Raw genomic sequence first — 19,302 nt, 5'->3', positions numbered from 1 at the left:
CAAGTCCGGCACAACTTCAGGCCACTCCTCCTCCTCCAACTCAGCCACGTCAGCCGTCTCCGCCGCCTCAGCAATCATGGAAGAGAGCCGCCGCATCTATGGTGCGTAGCGGTACAAGTCGAGGTAGTACTGAAGGTACAGGCGGAGGCAAGCGATTTCAATATGGTCCAAGCAGCCCCGCGCCTCTTCCACAGAGGCCTTACGACAAGTCCGAGGAGGAAAACGCAGCCATATCGAAGGCCGAGGTGGAAGCCCATTTTGCACCGAAACCGCAACCGCCACCAAGGGAGAAAGTGCCTGAGGAAAATATTGACCACTTCATTCGTATGGCTAGACCACCAACTCCCAAGCCTGTTGACACAGACTATGAGCACCACCTCAGGAAGTTAAATCGAGCACGTCTACAGAAAGAGGCGAGCTCGAGCTCGAGTAAATCAGCTGGCAAAAGGAGCGGTAAAACCGTTCCCCAGCTGGGAGAACAGGCGGCGCAATCAACCCCCTCCCCCCACTTGTTGTGCCAACAACACATGAGAGTAGGCGCGCCCAATATTATTATGGGCAAACCGTTTACGTTCCCGAGCTGGGCGATGTGATAATAACCGAGGAGCATATAAGGCGGGCTGAAATCCTCAAGATCACTGTTGGACAACTCCTCGACATCGAGTCCATGCCTCCGCTTAGAGAGGAGGAAATAAAACGGAAATATGTCCGGGGCCAACCTTTGGTCGAGCCAGACGAGGTCAAGAAGCTCCCAACGAGAATGTATGAATTGCATCAATGGTACATGGACATTACCAAGATTTCCAATCGAGAGTCCCTCATGGTGAATGTCAAGAAGGATCATTACTACCATGAGAAAGCTGTGTCCGTTGAGTATTTAGAACTATTTCAGTTATACAATCAAGACGCACTCGACAAATCTATCGTCAGTTGCTATTGTCTATAAGTGATTTCTTTCTGTAATGTAAGTCTCAAGCTAGCTGTAGTGATCATTTTGATCAATCATTACCTGTAATTATCCTCATTATATACTTCTCTGTGGTATTATGCAGGATGAAGATGTATGAAATGAAAAAAGGTGGACGCTATGGCATTGGGTTCATTGACCCAAATACCATTAATGAATACACATGGAAATTAGATGCATATTATGAAAAAAGTGTAGAGGAAAGCATGCTAGAGTTCTTCAAGCGCCTCAATACCAATGAAGATATACTACTTCCTTACAACTTCGAGTGAGTCACACTGTCTTGCACTACAAATTCTGTTTTTGCCTACTAGCTAGCTACATGTTTTTGCTTACATATGCCCGCTTAATTAAGACATGCAAACGTGTGTGCATGCAGATTTCACTGGATCTTCTTAATCATTAAAGTTGATGAAGGAACAGTTGAAATACTGGACTCACCACTTAGAAAAGAAAGTGACTACACCATCTTGTTTGGGATAGTCAACAGGTAATTTCAATCATTATTAATTATATCTCGGCCTATTTAGTTCGTGATTTCCTGATATGAACTATTTAATAACCCCTTTATTCATTTTCTTTGTCGGCGGGCAGGGCTTGGGCAAAGTTCATCAGCGTCACTACAGGCGAATGGAAACGAAAACTGAAATGGTATCGATCCAAGGTAAGTAATTAAGTAGTACTAGCTAGCTAGCTGCCATCTCTTTAATTATCATGCTTGATTAATTATTATGTGATCAAATTCCATTCTCGTAAAGGCCCTAAAGCAGGCGCCGGGGAATAATTTGTGTGCATACTACGTTTGCGAGAACATTCGCATGATGGCGTCCGAAAGGAGCAGATCTCAAAGACAGGACTGGGTACGTTTGTCAGAACACTATTCATAATTTTTACACCATTATCGATATCTAGTCACACAACTAATACACATGCATATTGATCTCCTTCTTAACAGTTCAGAGAGGTGCGGGAGCAGCTCCTAACAGAGGAGCGCATAAAAGCAATTCAAGAGGAAATAGCGGGATTTTTGCCCGACCAGGTCATAGATCCCAAAGGAGAAGACTATTACCCGCTACCGCCCCCATGAACCACTTCCAATTGTCATCGTGCTCCGAAGGCACCAATTAGGCTAATGGCATTGGCTTCGAAGGCACCAATTATTAGAAATTGTATATAGCTAGCTAATTGTGTGTGTGTGTGTGTATATATATAATCGAATATCTCACAACCACCATTAATTAATTCACACATATATACACACATGTATGATCGGTTCTACTAGAAATTCTATTTATATATATACATAACGTGTACAATATGTAGTATCGTAAAATACCAGCAAACGAAAAATAATTAAATGGAAAACAAAAAATTAAATGAAAAGGAAATCATAAACCCAAAACCCCCAACCTTTTAATACCGGTTGGTTGGTGCACCAACCGTACTAAAGGGCTCCTTGCCCCCGGAGCTGGCTCGTGCCACGTGGTTGCCCTTTAGCACCGGTTCGTGTTGAACCGGTACTAAAGGGGGGGGGGGGGCTTTAGTGCCCACACTTTAGTATCGGTTACCGAACCGACACTAAAGGGCCTTACGAACCGGTGCTATTGCCCGGTTCTGCACTAGTGTATATGTCATATCCATATTCCCTCGATCACTTAATTAGGTGATCAAGTATATAAAATATGGATATGGCATATATTTGATGACTTAGCTAGGATCCACATGCATCCAGTCAAACTAATCTGCGGTACTTTCACCTAATGATTTAACAACTCATTATATAAAACAATCACTAAATTAAATTGAAAACATAAAATTAAAATAAAAATAAAAAATAAAACCAAAACACACCCAAACATTTAGTATCGATTGGCGTTATCAACCGGTACTAATGTACTACGCGCCCCCGGAGCTGCCTCGTGCCACGTGGTTGCCCTTTAGCGCCGGTTCGTGCGTAACCGGTACTAAAGGAGGGGACCTTTAGTCCTCACACTTTAGTGCCGGTTACCGAACCGGCATTAAAGGGCCTTACGAACCGGTGCTATAGCCCGGTTCTGCACTAGTGTCCTGGTGCTTACACGCTGGCGTCGAAGGCTGGGTGTACACGCCCTTTAGTTTTGCATGTTCTAATCTTCACACTCGTCCATGTCATGTCCATGATGTCCATTCAAAAGCGCAGATTAATTAATATTTTGCGTAATCACATTGCAATCGAGCAGTGCATTATTAATTTTGGTTGTTGTTCGGATACAATCTTTCCGGTTTGGTCTATAAGCACGACACACATTTTCAGGTAAAAAATATTTGCGAACATATTTGTAGGTAATTTTTTTGTGAATATATTTTCGGTAATTTCACTAGGTAAACATGTAGGAGTATTATATTTATATATCTTTAGATTCATCATGAAATGAAAATTCTAAATATATGATTTTTTTAAATGACATGAACACACTTGTGATGTCCTAGTTTCTAATTTACCAAAGCAAAAAACATAATAATTGACGGAAAACTATGGCACTGTGAAATTACATGGTCTTGAAAAATAGAAGTAAGCTTCAATACTCTATTGCTGAAACTATCCGAAAATTCATAGGAGCGCTCGTCCTCGCCTGAGCACACTATTAGTGATGCTGGTCCGCATTGGGATCTGTGCCGATGCGCGTATTTAAAGCGTGGTATGTGAGAGCAAGCGGGCAAATATTAAACTATTCCTACAGCTGGTGATGAACCTGCCGCATAGCATATCTCCGAAATACCACTCGCATCCCAAGTTGTACCACTCGCCGAAATACTCATTTGCGACATGGCGAATTTAAGAAAAAGTGATCTAGTGACATGTGATATGGAATTTTCATAAAAACTTTACCATGTCACCTGTACAAATTTTGTTACACTTCCCTACACATGGCAAATTTCTTACCCGCAACATTTTTGTTGAACTTACCATGAAAAAAATTATTTTCACTATATTTTGGCATGGCAAACTTGCTTTGTGATTTATGTTCACTTTTTATATAGTTTTTGACATGGATCATGGCAATTCCTTCTGTATATAACATGTATACCACAACTTTTTTTACCATCTAAGAAAATATAGGTAAAATTGTTTTTGCGACATGGAAAATTAGGAAACATCGATCTTGTGAACATTTTCAGAAGAAAAAAATTCCCACGTGGCAAGTTCACTTTATTTTTGAATTGTTTCTGACATGGGGGAGTCGATATGTATATGAGCTTGTTGCTTTGGGATCCAAACAGTATCACTAGCATGACGGCACAATATTTACATCAAAATGATGAGTTAATAATGCCAACAAATATCGATCCCCGCAAAAAAACGAATATCGATCAAAAAGAGGACGTTCATCTTCATTTTGCAATGCTGCACCAACTATACAGTACGACAACCTGCCGTGACGGCAATGCATCAAGTCCGTCTACCCCAACACACGGGCCCACAGCTGCATGTTTACTGTTCCCTCGGCATATACAAACCAGTATTTTCGTTGGTCATCATTGCCGTGCCCACGAGCATGTGTGCCATTGGTCCATATAAGCGGAGCAGGCGAGCCCGTCCGCCGTAACGCCGCTCTCGCAGCTGCTATACTATTAACTATGTTCTAATTTTTAAGCGGCCAAAATGAATTGGTCATATTTCCTCTGTTTAGATGTGTAAGTCATTTTATAAAAACTAAATAATCCCAAAATACTTAGGCACGGTACATTAATTCCTTCCTCGTTTCTTGTTTCGTAACATATCAACCAATAAGAGATGTGGGCTGTGCATGCTTTCAATGACTTGAGACTTTCAAACATAACATACAGTGATTAATTCATTGCATGCAATGTTATTAACTAGCAAAAAAACATTAAGTTTTCTCATTTTTCTCTCCGCCTTGATCACGATGCACAACCTAAAATGACTTAGACTGGTCGTAATGGTAGTATCTTAGCTAGTATCATGCATGCCAACTAGACTATTTTGTTGAGGTGGCATAGAATTAAATGAGGAAAGAGAGTGTTGAGTATCATATCATGATACTGTATCATATTAAATGTTATGCTAATATGTGTCATGCATGGCAATAAATAAGGTTACCTATGGTACTAGTATATAATACTGTGCATTACTGAGGTAGTATTATAGCTTAGTATCATGTGCATGATACTAAGATATGATACTACCCATTAGGCTGGTCATAGTGGGGAGTAACTTAGACTAGTGTCATGCATATGACACTAGTCTAAGTTATTATCTTCATAATGCAAAGTAACATAGTACTAGTGTCATAGATTGCTTCATTTATTAGCTCATAGACTCATTTTGTCTCGGGAAGCGCTATGTTATAGTAACATATTATGTTACCACAAACACCTCTTTCCTTATTAAATAGTTGCCACATAAGCAAAATTGTCTTGGGATGTGTTAAGTTACTACCTAAGTTACTCCCACTATGGCTAGCCTTATTGTACATCTAGACGGAGAGAGTAGTTGGTTTCCCGTTAACACACCACTGTCATGCACGTTTTTTAATTCGATGATTATTTCTATAATCTCGGCCATGAGAGTTGACCAAGCTTATACAGGCAGCCAGCTCCTCAAAGCTACTGCACGTCTGCACCTCCCAACAACCGAGACGATAGTAAGAGTTGGGAGCCATGGGAGGAGGGGAGAGAGCTAGACGTGAGGCGCCGGCGGCGCGCGTGCCGCTGTACCGGTTGTTCGCATTCGCGGACAGGACGGACGTGGCGCTGATGGCGGTGGGCACGGTGGCCGCGGTGGCCAACGGGATGGCGCGGCCGGTCATGACCCACATCTTCGGCGACGTCGTCAACGCCTTCAGCTCCGCCGGCTTTTCGCCGGACTCAGACGTGCTGCACAGGGTCAGCAAGGTGCGTGCGCGTATCTTTTTCGCCGGACTCAGACGTGCTGCACAGGGTCGGCAAGGGGTCAGCAAGGCTGACTCCCCTGGTTCGAGCCGTCAGCAAATCCCGCCGCCCCCTCTGTTCAGCTTCAGATTAGTTTCCTAGAGCTGGGCGCTGTTGTTGGAGCGGTTTTTCCATTTTCTAATCAGGTCATTCTTGTTTTTCAGATCATCATTAACTTTGTTTATCTGGGTATTGGAGCAGGACTTGTTTCAGCACTTCGTGAGTGGCTTTCATGTGCAATAAAATTAAGATATCTTTCTCGACAGAAAATTGCTTTTGTATTCTAATTTAGGGTTTTGACAATTAGCAATAATATATATGTGCAATACTTAAAAATGAAATACAAGCCTAAGTTTGAGGCCATCCAGAGAAAAGTTTATGGGTATTACTTGAAAAGTCTTTTCCCGATCGACTAATTTGATGTTTCAATAGAGGTGTCATGTTGGACAATTACTGGAGAAAGACAGGCAGCACGAATCAGAGCTCAGTATCTCAAGGCGATCCTTAGACAGAACATTGCATTTTTCGACAAGGAAATGAGCACGGGACAAGTTGTTGAGAGGATGTGTGGAGACACATTCCTCATTCAAGATGCCATTGGAGAAAAGGTTAGCTGTTTGGGCTAAACTTGTACATAAAAAGGCCCCATTATTCATTGTGTCACTAAGATTACAGATGTCTATGATCAATATGGTAAAGCTTGTTGATTTCTTGCCATAGAATATAGTACAATGATCTTACAGTCTTTTGTGCTCTAACCTAACAGTATGTTCGCTAACTGGAAACTAGCTCTCTAGAAAAGACGAGTAATTGAAAAGGATAAAAAAATGACGTACAGTATTAATTTACTCACGGCCTGCTGGATAAATGGTTTGTTTCTACACATCAGAATGAAAAGCATTCTTATCCGCATATATTACCCAACTATGCAATGATATGGGTGATGTTACATTAACATATTAATGTTACCACAAGTTTCACCTTCCTCATTAACTAGTTGCCAGACCATCTATTCCCTCCGTTCCAAATTACTTTGAACTAAAACCACGACGAGTAATTTGGAATGGAGGGAGTACCACTTATGTTACTCCCACTTTGGGTAGCCTTAAAAAACAAATAAATTTATGTGTGTATGTATATATCTCATAATAACTATAGTTCTATTTTATTTAACACTTTGCTATGCATTTATTCTCTTAGATTGGCAAGTACATACAGCTCCTGTCTACTTTTTTTGGAGGCTTCATTATTGCATTTGTGAGAGGATGGCTCTTGACACTTGTTATGCTCTCAAGCATTCCTCCAGTAGTTGTGGCCGGTTTTATTGTATCAAGGATACAGACGAATCTCTCTACCCAAATGCAAGCAAATTATGGTGATGCTGCAGACATTGTTGAGAAAACTATTGGGACCATTAGAACGGTGAGTCTACTTAGTTTGGTTCTCATGACCATGAGAGCCAATGATTTTCCTACCAAATTTGCCCAATGTTTGGTTCGATGCAAACATTTTGGGAAGGTTCCATCTTTTGGGGGGACTATCTAAGTTATTTCTTGAGCCAAAGTTGGCCTAAACTCACATGGCTAATTTGGACGCCAATATTTTGTGAAAGGAAACGGTTGCCTTTGTGTTCTGGTGCTTATTTGGGGAATAAACCAAATATAAATAGATTATTGTTTTTGTTATTGATTCTTGGTGTCACTATCTTCTTATTATCTTACTATGCTTTGAAGGTTGTTTCATTCAATGGTGAGAATCAAGCTATAACTACATATAATAAGTTCGTAAGAAATGCATATGAATGTGCTCTACGAGAAGGTGCTGTCGTTGGGCTTGGACTAGGTCCAGTAACGGGAACCTTGTTTTGCACTTATGGGTTGGCAGTTTGGTATGGAGCTAAACTGATAGTCGACGGAGGATATAATGGTGGCATTATTATTAATGTTATGTTGGCTGTCTTCTCTGGTGCACTGTAAGTTTCGTACATTGTTTTGCAACTAGTAATATTCCGATTAATAATATATAGTTAAACATAACTAAAACTTGTTATAGATGTAGTTGATGGGTGGAGATTATAGCTAGGTGGGCGCATATGGAGGATACCGGGAGTATATTACAGGGTGGAGTTTATATTTTGTATGAACTTCTTCGAGTAGTGGGGCCATTTCCTTTATTGACAATGAATGGATTTTATTGGCTCAAAATGAAGCATCAATGAAATACATAACACAATGAGCACACACACCTGGCCTCCGCACAGTTAGGTTGCACACACACCTGACCTCTGCATAGTTAGGTTGCACACAACCAACACCAACTCACACACTCATGAAAAACACCGGCAACTAGCAAAGTCATGTAAGACCAAAGCTATGTGTAGGCGATAAAGAAAGCCTCAAAGCGATCAGACCGGTGGTCGGCAAACTATAACAATGACCATCCGCACCAACTATTTCATTACAGCACATGAACGACGGGATTCTTCTACAACAACGCCTTCAATAAGGAAGGGATCGACAATCAGTGCCGCTGTCACTGGATCCAACCACATGGTTATAATCTAGGTTTTCAACCTAAGGAATCGGTCCAGCATATTCCAGTAATGCCTTCAACAAGGTAACGACGTAAGAAAAAACATCGCCATTGCCAAGTATAACCACTCGGGTTTGACCTAGGATTTCGCCTAGGAGCTCGAGACCAGATGCTCGAGTAGCACCACCGTCGAAATCACTCATGTGTTGTCGCCGCCACTTTTTCATGATCCCAACAGCTACATGCGATGCGACTGTCGGCATTGCACAACCATCCCTCTGCGTCAAGCCGTTGTCCATAATTTGTATCTCACCGCCAAAGTCAATCACCGGATCAGGAGAGGTGACTCATCCCGAAGACCCTTCGATGACCACCGCTGTCGTGGAGCCATAGATAGTCGCCACATTATAATTTGCAGTCACTACCATCTGACCGATCGGATCTAGATCACCACCACCAATTCATGGACAATAGCACCACCGACCGGCCATCGGACGAGCAGAAGGCCGACCACCGCACGAGTAGAAGACCACCACCAATTTGAGGGATGCCCTTCCCCTACCTTGGAGACATCATCTCGACAATTTGGTACAGGAAAAGGACAACTAGTGGATCCACGTCGAATTATATACACAGTGTTTGTGGGTTCTTGGTACTTGTTGGCTACTAGTTAAAGTTCATTCAACACGTTGACGCCATCTCCTCACCCGCATCAAGCTTCATTAGAGGGAGGTGATCTAGGCTGTTAGGGCGGCGGTGAACCTGCCCTTGTGGTTTAACCGCAATACCTAATAGAGTTATTCATCATGGAGTGCAACTCTTTGGGATTTGGATGTGGCGTCATACTATATATACAAGGCATAATTTAAAAATTGGTCCAGACTAACAAGTTATGTTGGGGATATTACTATCAGTTATGACCCGCCCAGGAGGGGCCGGGTCAACCCCAATGGCGGGTTACACAAGAAGCCCAGTAAACATTAAGATGATAATTCGTTAAATCTTATAGAAGGCCCAAAGGCCTGAAGGCAGCTTAAGGCCCGATATTGTAAACCGCCATATGTAAGGAAAGACTTGTAAAGAAAGGCATGTAAAGGAAGTCACCGAGCCGGACACGATTATGAGCCGGCCGGGACTCTGTAAGCCACCAGGCATCAACCCGTGTATATAAGGGGACGACTCGGTGTCGGCTTAAGGGAAGAAACAAGAGATCGATAACCAAGCCGGTGAGTTGAGCCTCTTGGTAATTGAAACCCCAGCAATACCAACACGACTAGACGTAGGCTTTTACCTTCATCATAAGGGGCCGAACTAGTATAAAATCTTTCGTGTCCTTTGTCCCGATTAACCCCTTTAAGCTTCCCAGTTGCGATGGCCCTATGACTAAGTCCTTTCTCTAGGACATCTGCCGTGTCAATTCCACGACAAGTTAGCTGGAAAAACTTAAACCAGGGTCATCCATGTTTTTTATTACAAGGCTGTTTGGCATACATCAGTGCCCACATACAACCGATACATTTTTTCTCCAAACAAGCCTACATGTTAACGTATGGTGGTTTGTTTTCCGCATGAATCGACCGAACCAGCGGCCTGATGGGTGGACTAGTGACCCGGTCAATCCCGTTCTTGTTCTGGAAATTATGGCACCTAAGTATAGGGCTCATCACTTACATAAGTCGGTACATCGCTCCATGACATGCCTACTTGGGGCCATGCCTTCTATCATATGAATATAGCACTACAACCTCAAGTTCCTCATTGACCAACACTAGTCAACATTTCCCAACACAACATTTTTTGACGGGCAACGTGCTGGGGCTTTGGCAATTTATTATAGAAGGGAGAGGGACTAAAGTCTCACGGTTTGGTACAAACAATGCCAATACCACATAGTGGCAAGCGAAGCACTACCAACTCAGGAGAGAAAAAACATAAAGAAGTAGCTAGTTAAGAGACAGCCTCCCAGAACAAAGCTATCTCATCTCTCGCCATGGCTGTAATTGTCTCAGACGAACACATTTCCCCCTCAAATGTTTGGCGGTTGCGTTCCTTCCAGAGATTCCACACAACATAGGCCGTTGCGGTCACCTGCTTGCGCACGTCCTCAAGCTTTCCCAGCCTAAGCATTTTCCACCACCAATCCTTGATAGTAGTTGAAGATGAAGCAATGATGGCCGCAATGGTGTCCGAGTTTTTAAACCCATGCCAAACCTCTCGGGCGAAGAAGCGGTCCAAAGATATATGAGCCGCCGTCACTTTGATCACACAGAGAGCAAGCAGTGACATGCAACCAACCCGTCACCATCAGTTAATCAGCAGTCTGGTTCCTGTTCTAAAGTAGCAACCAGAGATAGAATTTGACTTTTGGTTCAGCCTTAATATTTCATGTGGGATGAAGGAGAGGTTGGCTGATTCTTGGCGCGAACTGGATGTCATAAGCGAAGGCGGCCGAGTAGCAGCCATCCGGCATCAACAACCGTCGATCTCGTCTGGAGTCGTCGTCAGAACAACATGTAGCTCCCACAGACAAAGGAATTGGTCTAGGAACTCTGTTTCAACTGGGTGGGCATGCTTCTTGGTTTCAACTTGGCCGTGATTAAAGGACCGACCGCCTTAGAATGTGGTCTCTTGTGGGGATGGTGTCATCACTAGACCATCCCTCGACATAATTGACGAGCTTCATGTGGCCAACGCCAGCACATTCACGTCCTTGCATGACAAACCGATGACATAGGTTTCACAAAGTTCCTTTGTAGCTCAGGCTACATGGAACCTCTTATCCTCAACCCTCCAGCCTTGCTTTGAGATTCATACTCTCCAACTAACTTACAACAAGAAGATTTCTCTTTTTTCGTTTCTCTAAAATGAAACAACATATGAACTTCAAACTTTACATATCGAACAAACATTAGAACATCAATGTGTGATAAAACTTTCAGATTTTCTTTCACCGCACCTCGGATTGCTATGGGTGAACTCGTCACCTTCGAGGGTCATCCTCACGTGCCACCTGACTCAACACTTTCGCTCAAGGTTCTCGTATATGTTATTTAGCTACAGGTCTCCTCGTGTGCTTGTTCTTTGTATCTCTCATCCACTCTTTCTCTATCGTGGAATTGTTCGGCTCCATATCCCTCATCACCATCGGCAGCCACTGATGCTCCTAATGGCATGAATGCCCGTAGGCACCAATTGAGCATTGTTTCCACTACCCTCTGCTCCAACATTTTGCCAAGGTTGGCTTTGCTAAACCGATCTTCAATTGCCATGTTCCTTTTTCCTACACTCTATCTCCAGGATTTCTCAATAAGGCAATCAATAAATTTCCCCCCTTACATACACGGTTTTCGGACACGAACAAGCCAACATGTACCCGCAGCGCCAGGGGTGATACACTGAAACACACTCCATGGGGGCCCGACTTAAAGCACAATACACAAGAAACTTGAGTCGGCTATTTTGAGATATGAATCCCTAGTTCCTCGGGAGGGATCCCGTTGTATGTCTAACTTGGCTTGGCGCAACCCCTGCAATCTTCTAGTCGTATTGGCTTCCCTCCATGCCTGAGTCAGCTCCTCGTTCGGCTGCTCCTTAATCCGTCTAGTCTAAGAACCAGACAATTCCATCTTGGTCCTAGTGTTCGACATGTTCTCCTCGCTTTGTCAGGTACCTACCAAAACTAGGTGCTAACGCTCCTTTTAGTTATCTTTTCTCATTTTCTCCGTGGCATTGGTTATATTTTTAATGTTGCATTAGTATGAGTAGATACCATATCAAGGCAAATGCTTAATGGCAATCATAATTTGCCATCTTCATGTTTGTATGGTATCAACTAGTGTGCTAAATAGAAACTTCCATCTCTTTTTTCAAGATCTTTTGGTTTCTGACTTGAGTTATGCATCTTCTGCAGGTCCTTAAGTCTAGCAACATCATCAATAACTGCTTTTGCAGGAGGGCAAGGAGCAGCATATAGAATCTTCAAGACAATAGAAAGAGAACCAGATATTGATGTATATGACAAAAAAGGTATCATACTGGAAGACATTAAGGGTGATGTTGAACTTAAGGATGTGTATCTCAGCTATCCTACCAGGCCTGATCATTTGGTATTGAATGGATTCTCCTTACGAGTACGAAGCGGCACAACAATGGCCCTAGTTGGAGGGAGCGGCGGTGGGAAATCAACTGTAGTCAGTTTGGTGGAGAGATTCTACGATCCACTGTCTGGGGAAGTCTTGATCGATGGAGTTGACATTAGAAGAATGAATCTTGGGTGGATAAGAGGAAACATTGGTCTTGTCAGCCAAGAACCAGTGTTGTTTTCAAGTACGATCAGGGAAAATATTGCCTACGGGAAGGATGGTCTTACTCTTGCTGAGATCAAAAGAGCAATCGAGTTTGCAAACGCGGAAAACTTCATTGCTAAATTGCCAAATGTACAATGCATAATTAAAACATCAATAATATTAATTCTGTTGCTATCTCGCACGTTGTTACTTAGAACTATATATTTTGAAACATTGCAGGGTCTCGAGACAATGGTTGGGGAACGTGGAACTCAACTATCTGGAGGGCAGAAGCAAAGAATTGCAATTGCTAGAGCAATTATTAAAAACCCTAGAATATTGTTACTTGATGAAGCAACCAGCGCATTGGATATGGAATCTGAGAGGATTGTTCAAGATGCTTTGGACATCATAATGCTAGAAAGGACTACAATCATCGTCGCACATCGTTTAAGCACAATAAAGAATGCTGATGTCATATGCGTCCTACAACATGGGAATATTGTGGAACAAGGTATTCCCTCCATTTTTATATACAAGGCCACAGACTCAGATTACAAGTATCAATGTAAAATTTAATGCTTACTTTGCAACTCAGCTATTTTTTCATTTTCTGGGATCATTAATATGACGCATGCATGCAAGGAAACTGAGTGGAGGAAGTAGCTGACTGTCATTATGACTGCATGCATGCAAGTATTAAACAGGTTGCTAGTACGAGAAAATATTGTTAATTTGCCTCGATTAGTGTTGGTGGCCTTGTATAGATGCGAAATGTATACTAGCGGTCTTGTATAAGTAAATGGAGGGAGTAATGCATTTGAAAACTGACAACTCATTTGCTGAAATTATAGAATACCCACCTACTTATTTCTATTAATACATGATTTTTTGTATACAGAACTTCTGTAGGTCCTACGAGTCTACGCCCTCCGTCCGGTAAAGAGTGTACATTTGGCTTCAAAATTTGTCCACAAAAAGTGTACTTCTAGCTTTTCAATGCACCTTAAAGTAGAAAAAATACTTCTCTCTCATCACATGGTAATCAAGACCAATGGCAATCTACACATGGTCTTCTTAATTTCTACACGCACTTAGCTCATTGGGGGTTGGGTAATTAAAGAGGAAAGAGATAGTATCTTTCACCTTTCCAATGCACTTTTTACTTAACTCCATAATTTGTCCTAAAATTTCTATATGTACACTCTTCACCGGATGGAGGGAGTATGTAGATGACTTGTTACATAACTGTAAATAATGTAAGGCACTTTCACATTTTTGCTCTTTGAAAAAAAACATAACTAGATAAATTGAAGTTGTCCTGAAATAACTACATAAAAGTGTTGTTTGTGATCAGTAATCAACGCATAGGGTAGCATTCAATTTACTAGTTGAGTGATGACCAGAATACACCCTTTCAACACTCCAAAAAAGTCCTCCCTTTGTCTCATAATATAAGATGTTATTACGATCAATATACGTTCCCATTTTCATTCAGCACCTTGATCAACAAATGGTATGTAGATGACCTGCTACTTGATGTGTGAATTTCGAGCAGGTTCACATGTACAACTGGTAATGAAACCTGAAGGTGCTTATTCTCAGCTGATTCATCTGCAAGAGACTATGCAAGAAGTAGAAGCCTCTGGCGTAAACCCGGATGTTATGATGAAAAACAATTTTGACTATATGTCTATCAGTAGAAAACCAGGAATCCAAGGTAGCTCATTTAGGAGGTCAACTAGTAAAGGCTCATCCTTTGGGCAAAGTGGTAGGCATCCTTTCCCTGCTCCGTTTGGCCTGTGTGATAATAAGCGGATGAATGGCAGAAATTCGATGATAAGCTGTCAAACATGAGAATTGGTCGACGGCCCGGGCGGCCGCAAGGGGTTCGCGTTGGCCGATTCATTAATGCAGCTGGCACGACAGGTTTCCCGACTGGAAAGCGGGCAGTGAGCGCAACGCAATTAATGTGAGTTAGCTCACTCATTAGGCACCCCAGGCTTTACACTTTATGCTTCCGGCTCGTATGTTGTGTGGAATTGTGAGCGGATAACAATTTCACACAGGAAACAGCTATGACCATGATTACGCCAAGCTATTTAGGTGAGACTATAGAATACTCAAGCTTGTGGAGCGCATACGGTCGTTGACATTCCAAAGTGTCATGCACCAGGACATTAGCTGGTTTGATGAGCCTCAACACTCAAGGTCTGCATTTAGCCTATTTTTTATTAAACATTTAGCCTTTTTGGTATCATGATGTTTGTCAAAAATCTATGTTTTCCCTCACAATTCGTGTACATTTTTGAAAAAGTATTTATAGGTATAATACGGTTGTCCTGGTTGATGTATGCTCTTAAGCGCTTAGACCATGGTTTTCAATTTCAGTTTCAAGAAAATTTAGCACCTACCAAAATCATCAAAATTCAGTGAAATTCACTGATTTCGGTTTGCATTTCAGCCAAAGTGCTGAAATATTGACTTGAATTCAATTAAAGTTTTTACATTTTGAAAAATATTTGAATTCCTGTGTACTACTGAAATTGCCAAAATATTTTGGCCGAAACATAAAAATTTCAGTGTCTGCTGAAATTAATGAAATCCAGTGCATTTCATTGAAATCTCACTGAAAGTGAAAACCATGCCTTAGACCAAATTCACATCGCGTATGATTCAAAAACATCAACTGTGGCATATACAATTTTCTGATTAAACTTGTACTTTAAAAATATTTAATACGGCATCTCTATATGAAAAAACTAACACTAAGAATCCCAAATGCCTAACAAGAATCCTTATACATGGATGATTTGTCTTGCAGTGCAAAAATTCCTTCTGAATAATCTTGTGTAAGAACAACAAATATGTGTATTTGGAACATTTATGTATGCCAGCTAGCTAACTTGAGCAATGTTCTTTTTAAATTCATCATTACTAAGAATTAATCCATCAGACAATTTTTAAGAAAAAAATGTGAGAAACTATACTTGGCAACATATTTTCTTATACAACTTTCAACTTTTGTTCTAGTGGAGCATTAGGTGCTAAGCTATCGACTGATGCTCAAAATGTGAAGCGACTTGTTGGAGACAATTTAGCACTTAATATCCAGACTGTATCAACCATCATGTCAGGATTCACAATAGCTATGATGGCAAACTGGAAGTTGGCTTTGATTATCACTGTGGTGATTCCTTTTTTTGGTTTCCAAACCTATGCTCAAACAAAGTTCCTGCAAGGTCGCCATAAAAATGCAAAGGTGCGTACATGCTCCAAACAAGCAATTACTATTGCTTATTCACCTCAAAACTATTCCTAACACCAACAGAATGATTAATGTTTATACAAGCATACGTCACATGGACATTACTTTTATCTAACTGGTAATTAGTGGGACGATGCAGTTAAAGTATGAGGAAGCAAGCCAAGTAGCGTGTGATGCGGTTGGAGGCATCAGAACTGTGGCTTCCCTTTGTGCTGAGCAGAAGGTGATGGATGCCTATGAGAAGAAATGTGAATCTCCGACTAGACAAGGAATGAGGGAAGGTGTTGTTGGTGGCATGGGCTTTGGCTTCACATTCCTTGTATTCTACCTTGCATACGCTCTCTGCTTCTACGTTGGTGCAAAGTTTGTTCAGGAAGGAACAGCAACATTTCCTGAAGTATTTCGGGTTCGAGCAGTTGTTTTACTTCGTTATTAGTCGCAGTGTTAACCGTTCTGAATGGGGGCTGCAGGTTAACGGATTCGTTGGTTACTTTCAGGTGTTCTTTGTATTAGTTTTGGCTTCTGGTTCGATCTCACGAGGTAGCGCATCAGGTGCGGATGGCGCCAAGGCTAATGCATCGGCCATCTCTTTATTTGAAATTCTTGACCGTAAATCCAAGATAGATTCCAGCAGTGAGGAGGGTATGGTGATTGCAAGTGCGAGGGGCGACATTGAGTTCCAGAATGTATGCTTCAGCTACCCCTTACGCCCAAATGTTCAAATCTTGAATGATCTAACCGCGAGCATTCCTTCTGGAAAGGTGGTTAATTACTTTCCATCTCAACTCATACAAGTAAATGAGATTAGTGTTCTTTTCACATTACCATATATTGCTAGTTTTTCTCTAAAAAAATATTTTGCTAGCTGGTACGAAACATTATTAATTAATTTGGTGAAATATGGATCTTAACAGACGGCTGCCCTTGTTGGAGAGAGTGGTGGTGGCAAGTCCACTGCAATCGCGCTCCTCGAGAGGTTCTACGACCCAACTTCAGGAAAGATCCTTTTTGACTCTGTGGAGCTTGGGACCCTTAAAGTTAGCTGGCTTCGGCAGCAGATCGGGCTTGTGGCGCAAGAGCCAGTGCTGTTCAACGACACCATCCGCGCCAATATAGCCTATGGAAAGCAGGGGGAGGCATCTGAAGAAGAGATCGTCGCCGCTGCCGAAGCTGCCAACGCACACCGTTTCATCTCCGGGCTGCCTGACGGCTACGACACAGTAGTCGGCGAGAGGGGGATCCAGCTATCAGGTGGGCAGAAGCAGCGCGTCGCCATCGCGAGGGCCGTCGTCAAGGACCCCAAGGTGCTCCTCCTAGACGAGGCGACAAGCTCTTTGGATGCGGAGTCGGAGCGTGTGGTGCAGGAGGCGCTGGACCGGGTGATGGTTGGGAGGACGACCTTGGTGGTGGCACATCGCCTGTTGACGGTAAGAGGTGCCGACATCATTTGCATGGTCCAGAGCGGGACGATCACGGAGAAAGGGAGGCATGACCAACTGATGCAGATAAAGGATGGAGCCTACGCTTCCCTTGTCGAGCTTAGCTACGCGGAGAAAGGAGGCATATGACTATGACACTCATCTTTCTCCCCCAAAACTCCCATGGAAACGCAAGAACAAATTCTTTATGAGTTAGAACCAGCAACTCACTCTTGTGGAAACGTACGTAAGCTTATGTGTAAATTTTCATACCTTCAGTTTTTCGGGCTGCACGCAGAAAGTTCAGAAATGTTGCTTTCTTAGTTTCATTGATGGTCACAGAATTTTACTTTTTTTTCTTCTCCAACACACACAATAATGTGGAGTGAATTAAAAAAACATCGACATTAAAAACTAGGATTGCAGAAACCACAGTTCTACAGAATTGTGCCAAAACCACTAATGCTGCGATTTTATTTTTATTTTTTATTTGCAAAAAAACTAGTTGACGGCTTTGAACGTTTTGATGAAAATTATGGCTGATAGGTCCCGCAAATGATGATGTGGCATAACTGTTCACGCTTGACGTCGTTAGAGATACTTTTTTTTAACCAAAAAATCCCTCTCTTCTTCAGAATAGAAAAAACATGTGTGGTCAAATAAAAAAAAACACCCACACCCCTGCGTGTAGGACGTCCCGACCTTACCTCCACCGCCGGCCTCCCCATGCCATCCCGACGCCGCGCTCCCTCCCCGGGATGCCCTCCGCCGTGCCCCACGCCGGATCCGGGCACATCGGCCTCCAGCGCCCCCGTCCGGCACCGGATCCGGCGGGAATGTTGCAGCACGGCCCGGATCTGCCTCCACCGCCCCCGCCCTGCAGCATGGCAGCCTCGCCGCTGCTCGTGCCCGTGGGCGGCCGGCACAGCTGCTGCTCGCGCTCGTGCGCGGCCACCGCGGCTGCTGCTCGCGCCCGTGCGCCCATGCAGCATATGACGGGTCGGCAGGGATGCGCACCGCAGAGCTCCGCCGCTACCCGCGCCCGTGTGCGGCTGTTGCACGGGCCTATGCTCTCGTGCAGCATATGGCTGGTCAGATGGGAGGCGCACAACATAGCTCCGCCGCCGCCCCATGTCGTGCCCTCCGCCGCCCCCGCCTGGCACCAGCGCTGGGGAAAGCAGCAGCTGCTCCGGTGTCCGGCTCTCCTAGCAGCTTTGCTCCCGCAAAAGCTGCTGTTGCCGGTGCTTCGGCGCCCGTGGCAGCTGCTGCTCCGGTGTGGAAGGGGCAGCGCTAAGGGAAGGCCATGGCACGTGACCGGAGAGAAGAGACGAGGAGGAGGAGGATGCTAGATTTTTATGTTTTTGTGACACTTAATATGAGAAGGAGGGAGTATCTAGCACTAAAGCATTTGTAGATACATCCGATTCAGCCACAATTAAGATGGATTGGGGGAGTATATTGTTCAAACCAATGAAAGTTTAATTATTTAGTCATATATTTCTATGAGTTCACATGGATTCAAATTGAACTTACCGATAACTTACACCAAGAAACTCTTCGAACTTGGTACTTCGGTAACCAAAAATCATGGACATCCCAAAATCTCCAATTTTAGGGACCATGCTACTAGTTAGCAAAATGTTCTCAGGTTTTAAACCCAAATGGAGAACTGGACCTGAAGGGTGATTATGAAGGTAACTCAATCCTTCACAAGTCCCCCTTATTATTTTGTAGTATGTGTGCCAATCATTTCCATCGCCTTCATCTATGGAATCAATAAACCAAACATAAGTTTCTCAAATTGAAATAACATTGTAACTGATGTTAAACATATGAAGTATAGAAAAACACTATACCAGTAGTATATCTTGCAAGGTTTCCGTTGGGTGCATATTCATA

The 19,302-nt window shown here is 42.9% G+C and overlaps 1 protein-coding gene across 1 annotated transcript; it reads left to right on the top strand.

Annotated features, from left to right (window-relative positions):
• Nucleotides 1-5,602: 5,602 nt before the first annotated feature.
• Nucleotides 5,603-18,874, top strand: LOC125507558 (ABC transporter B family member 11-like). The gene is made up of 11 exons (XM_048672100.1): nucleotides 5,603-5,863; nucleotides 6,064-6,118; nucleotides 6,332-6,507; nucleotides 7,100-7,321; nucleotides 7,633-7,871; nucleotides 12,342-13,287; nucleotides 14,276-14,292; nucleotides 15,751-15,979; nucleotides 16,125-16,382; nucleotides 16,456-16,671; nucleotides 16,900-18,874. The coding sequence occupies exons 1-11, from the start codon at nucleotides 5,630-5,632 to the stop codon at nucleotides 17,551-17,553; spliced, it is 3,246 nt and encodes a 1,081-aa protein (XP_048528057.1). The 5' UTR covers nucleotides 5,603-5,629; the 3' UTR covers nucleotides 17,554-18,874.
• Nucleotides 18,875-19,302: the final 428 nt, after the last annotated feature.

This window comes from Triticum urartu, chromosome 5, assembly GCF_003073215.2.
Source record: "Triticum urartu cultivar G1812 chromosome 5, Tu2.1, whole genome shotgun sequence".
Classification (NCBI taxonomy): Eukaryota; Viridiplantae; Streptophyta; class Magnoliopsida; order Poales; family Poaceae; genus Triticum; species Triticum urartu.
The sequence above is the reverse complement of the archived record's forward strand: the minus strand, read 5'-3'. Positions and strand labels throughout refer to the sequence as shown.

Bases quoted from the DNA above. Each gene is read 5' to 3' on its own strand.
- LOC125507558 (XM_048672100.1), top strand. From the start codon at position 5,630: ATGGGAGGAGGGGAGAGAGCTAGACGTGAGGCGCCGGCGGCGCGCGTG. The intron at 6,119-6,331 runs GTGAGTGGCTTT...ATGTTTCAATAG, and splicing joins AGGACTTGTTTCAGCACTTC to AGGTGTCATGTTGGACAATT. The intron at 7,322-7,632 runs GTGAGTCTACTT...TATGCTTTGAAG, and splicing joins CTATTGGGACCATTAGAACG to GTTGTTTCATTCAATGGTGA.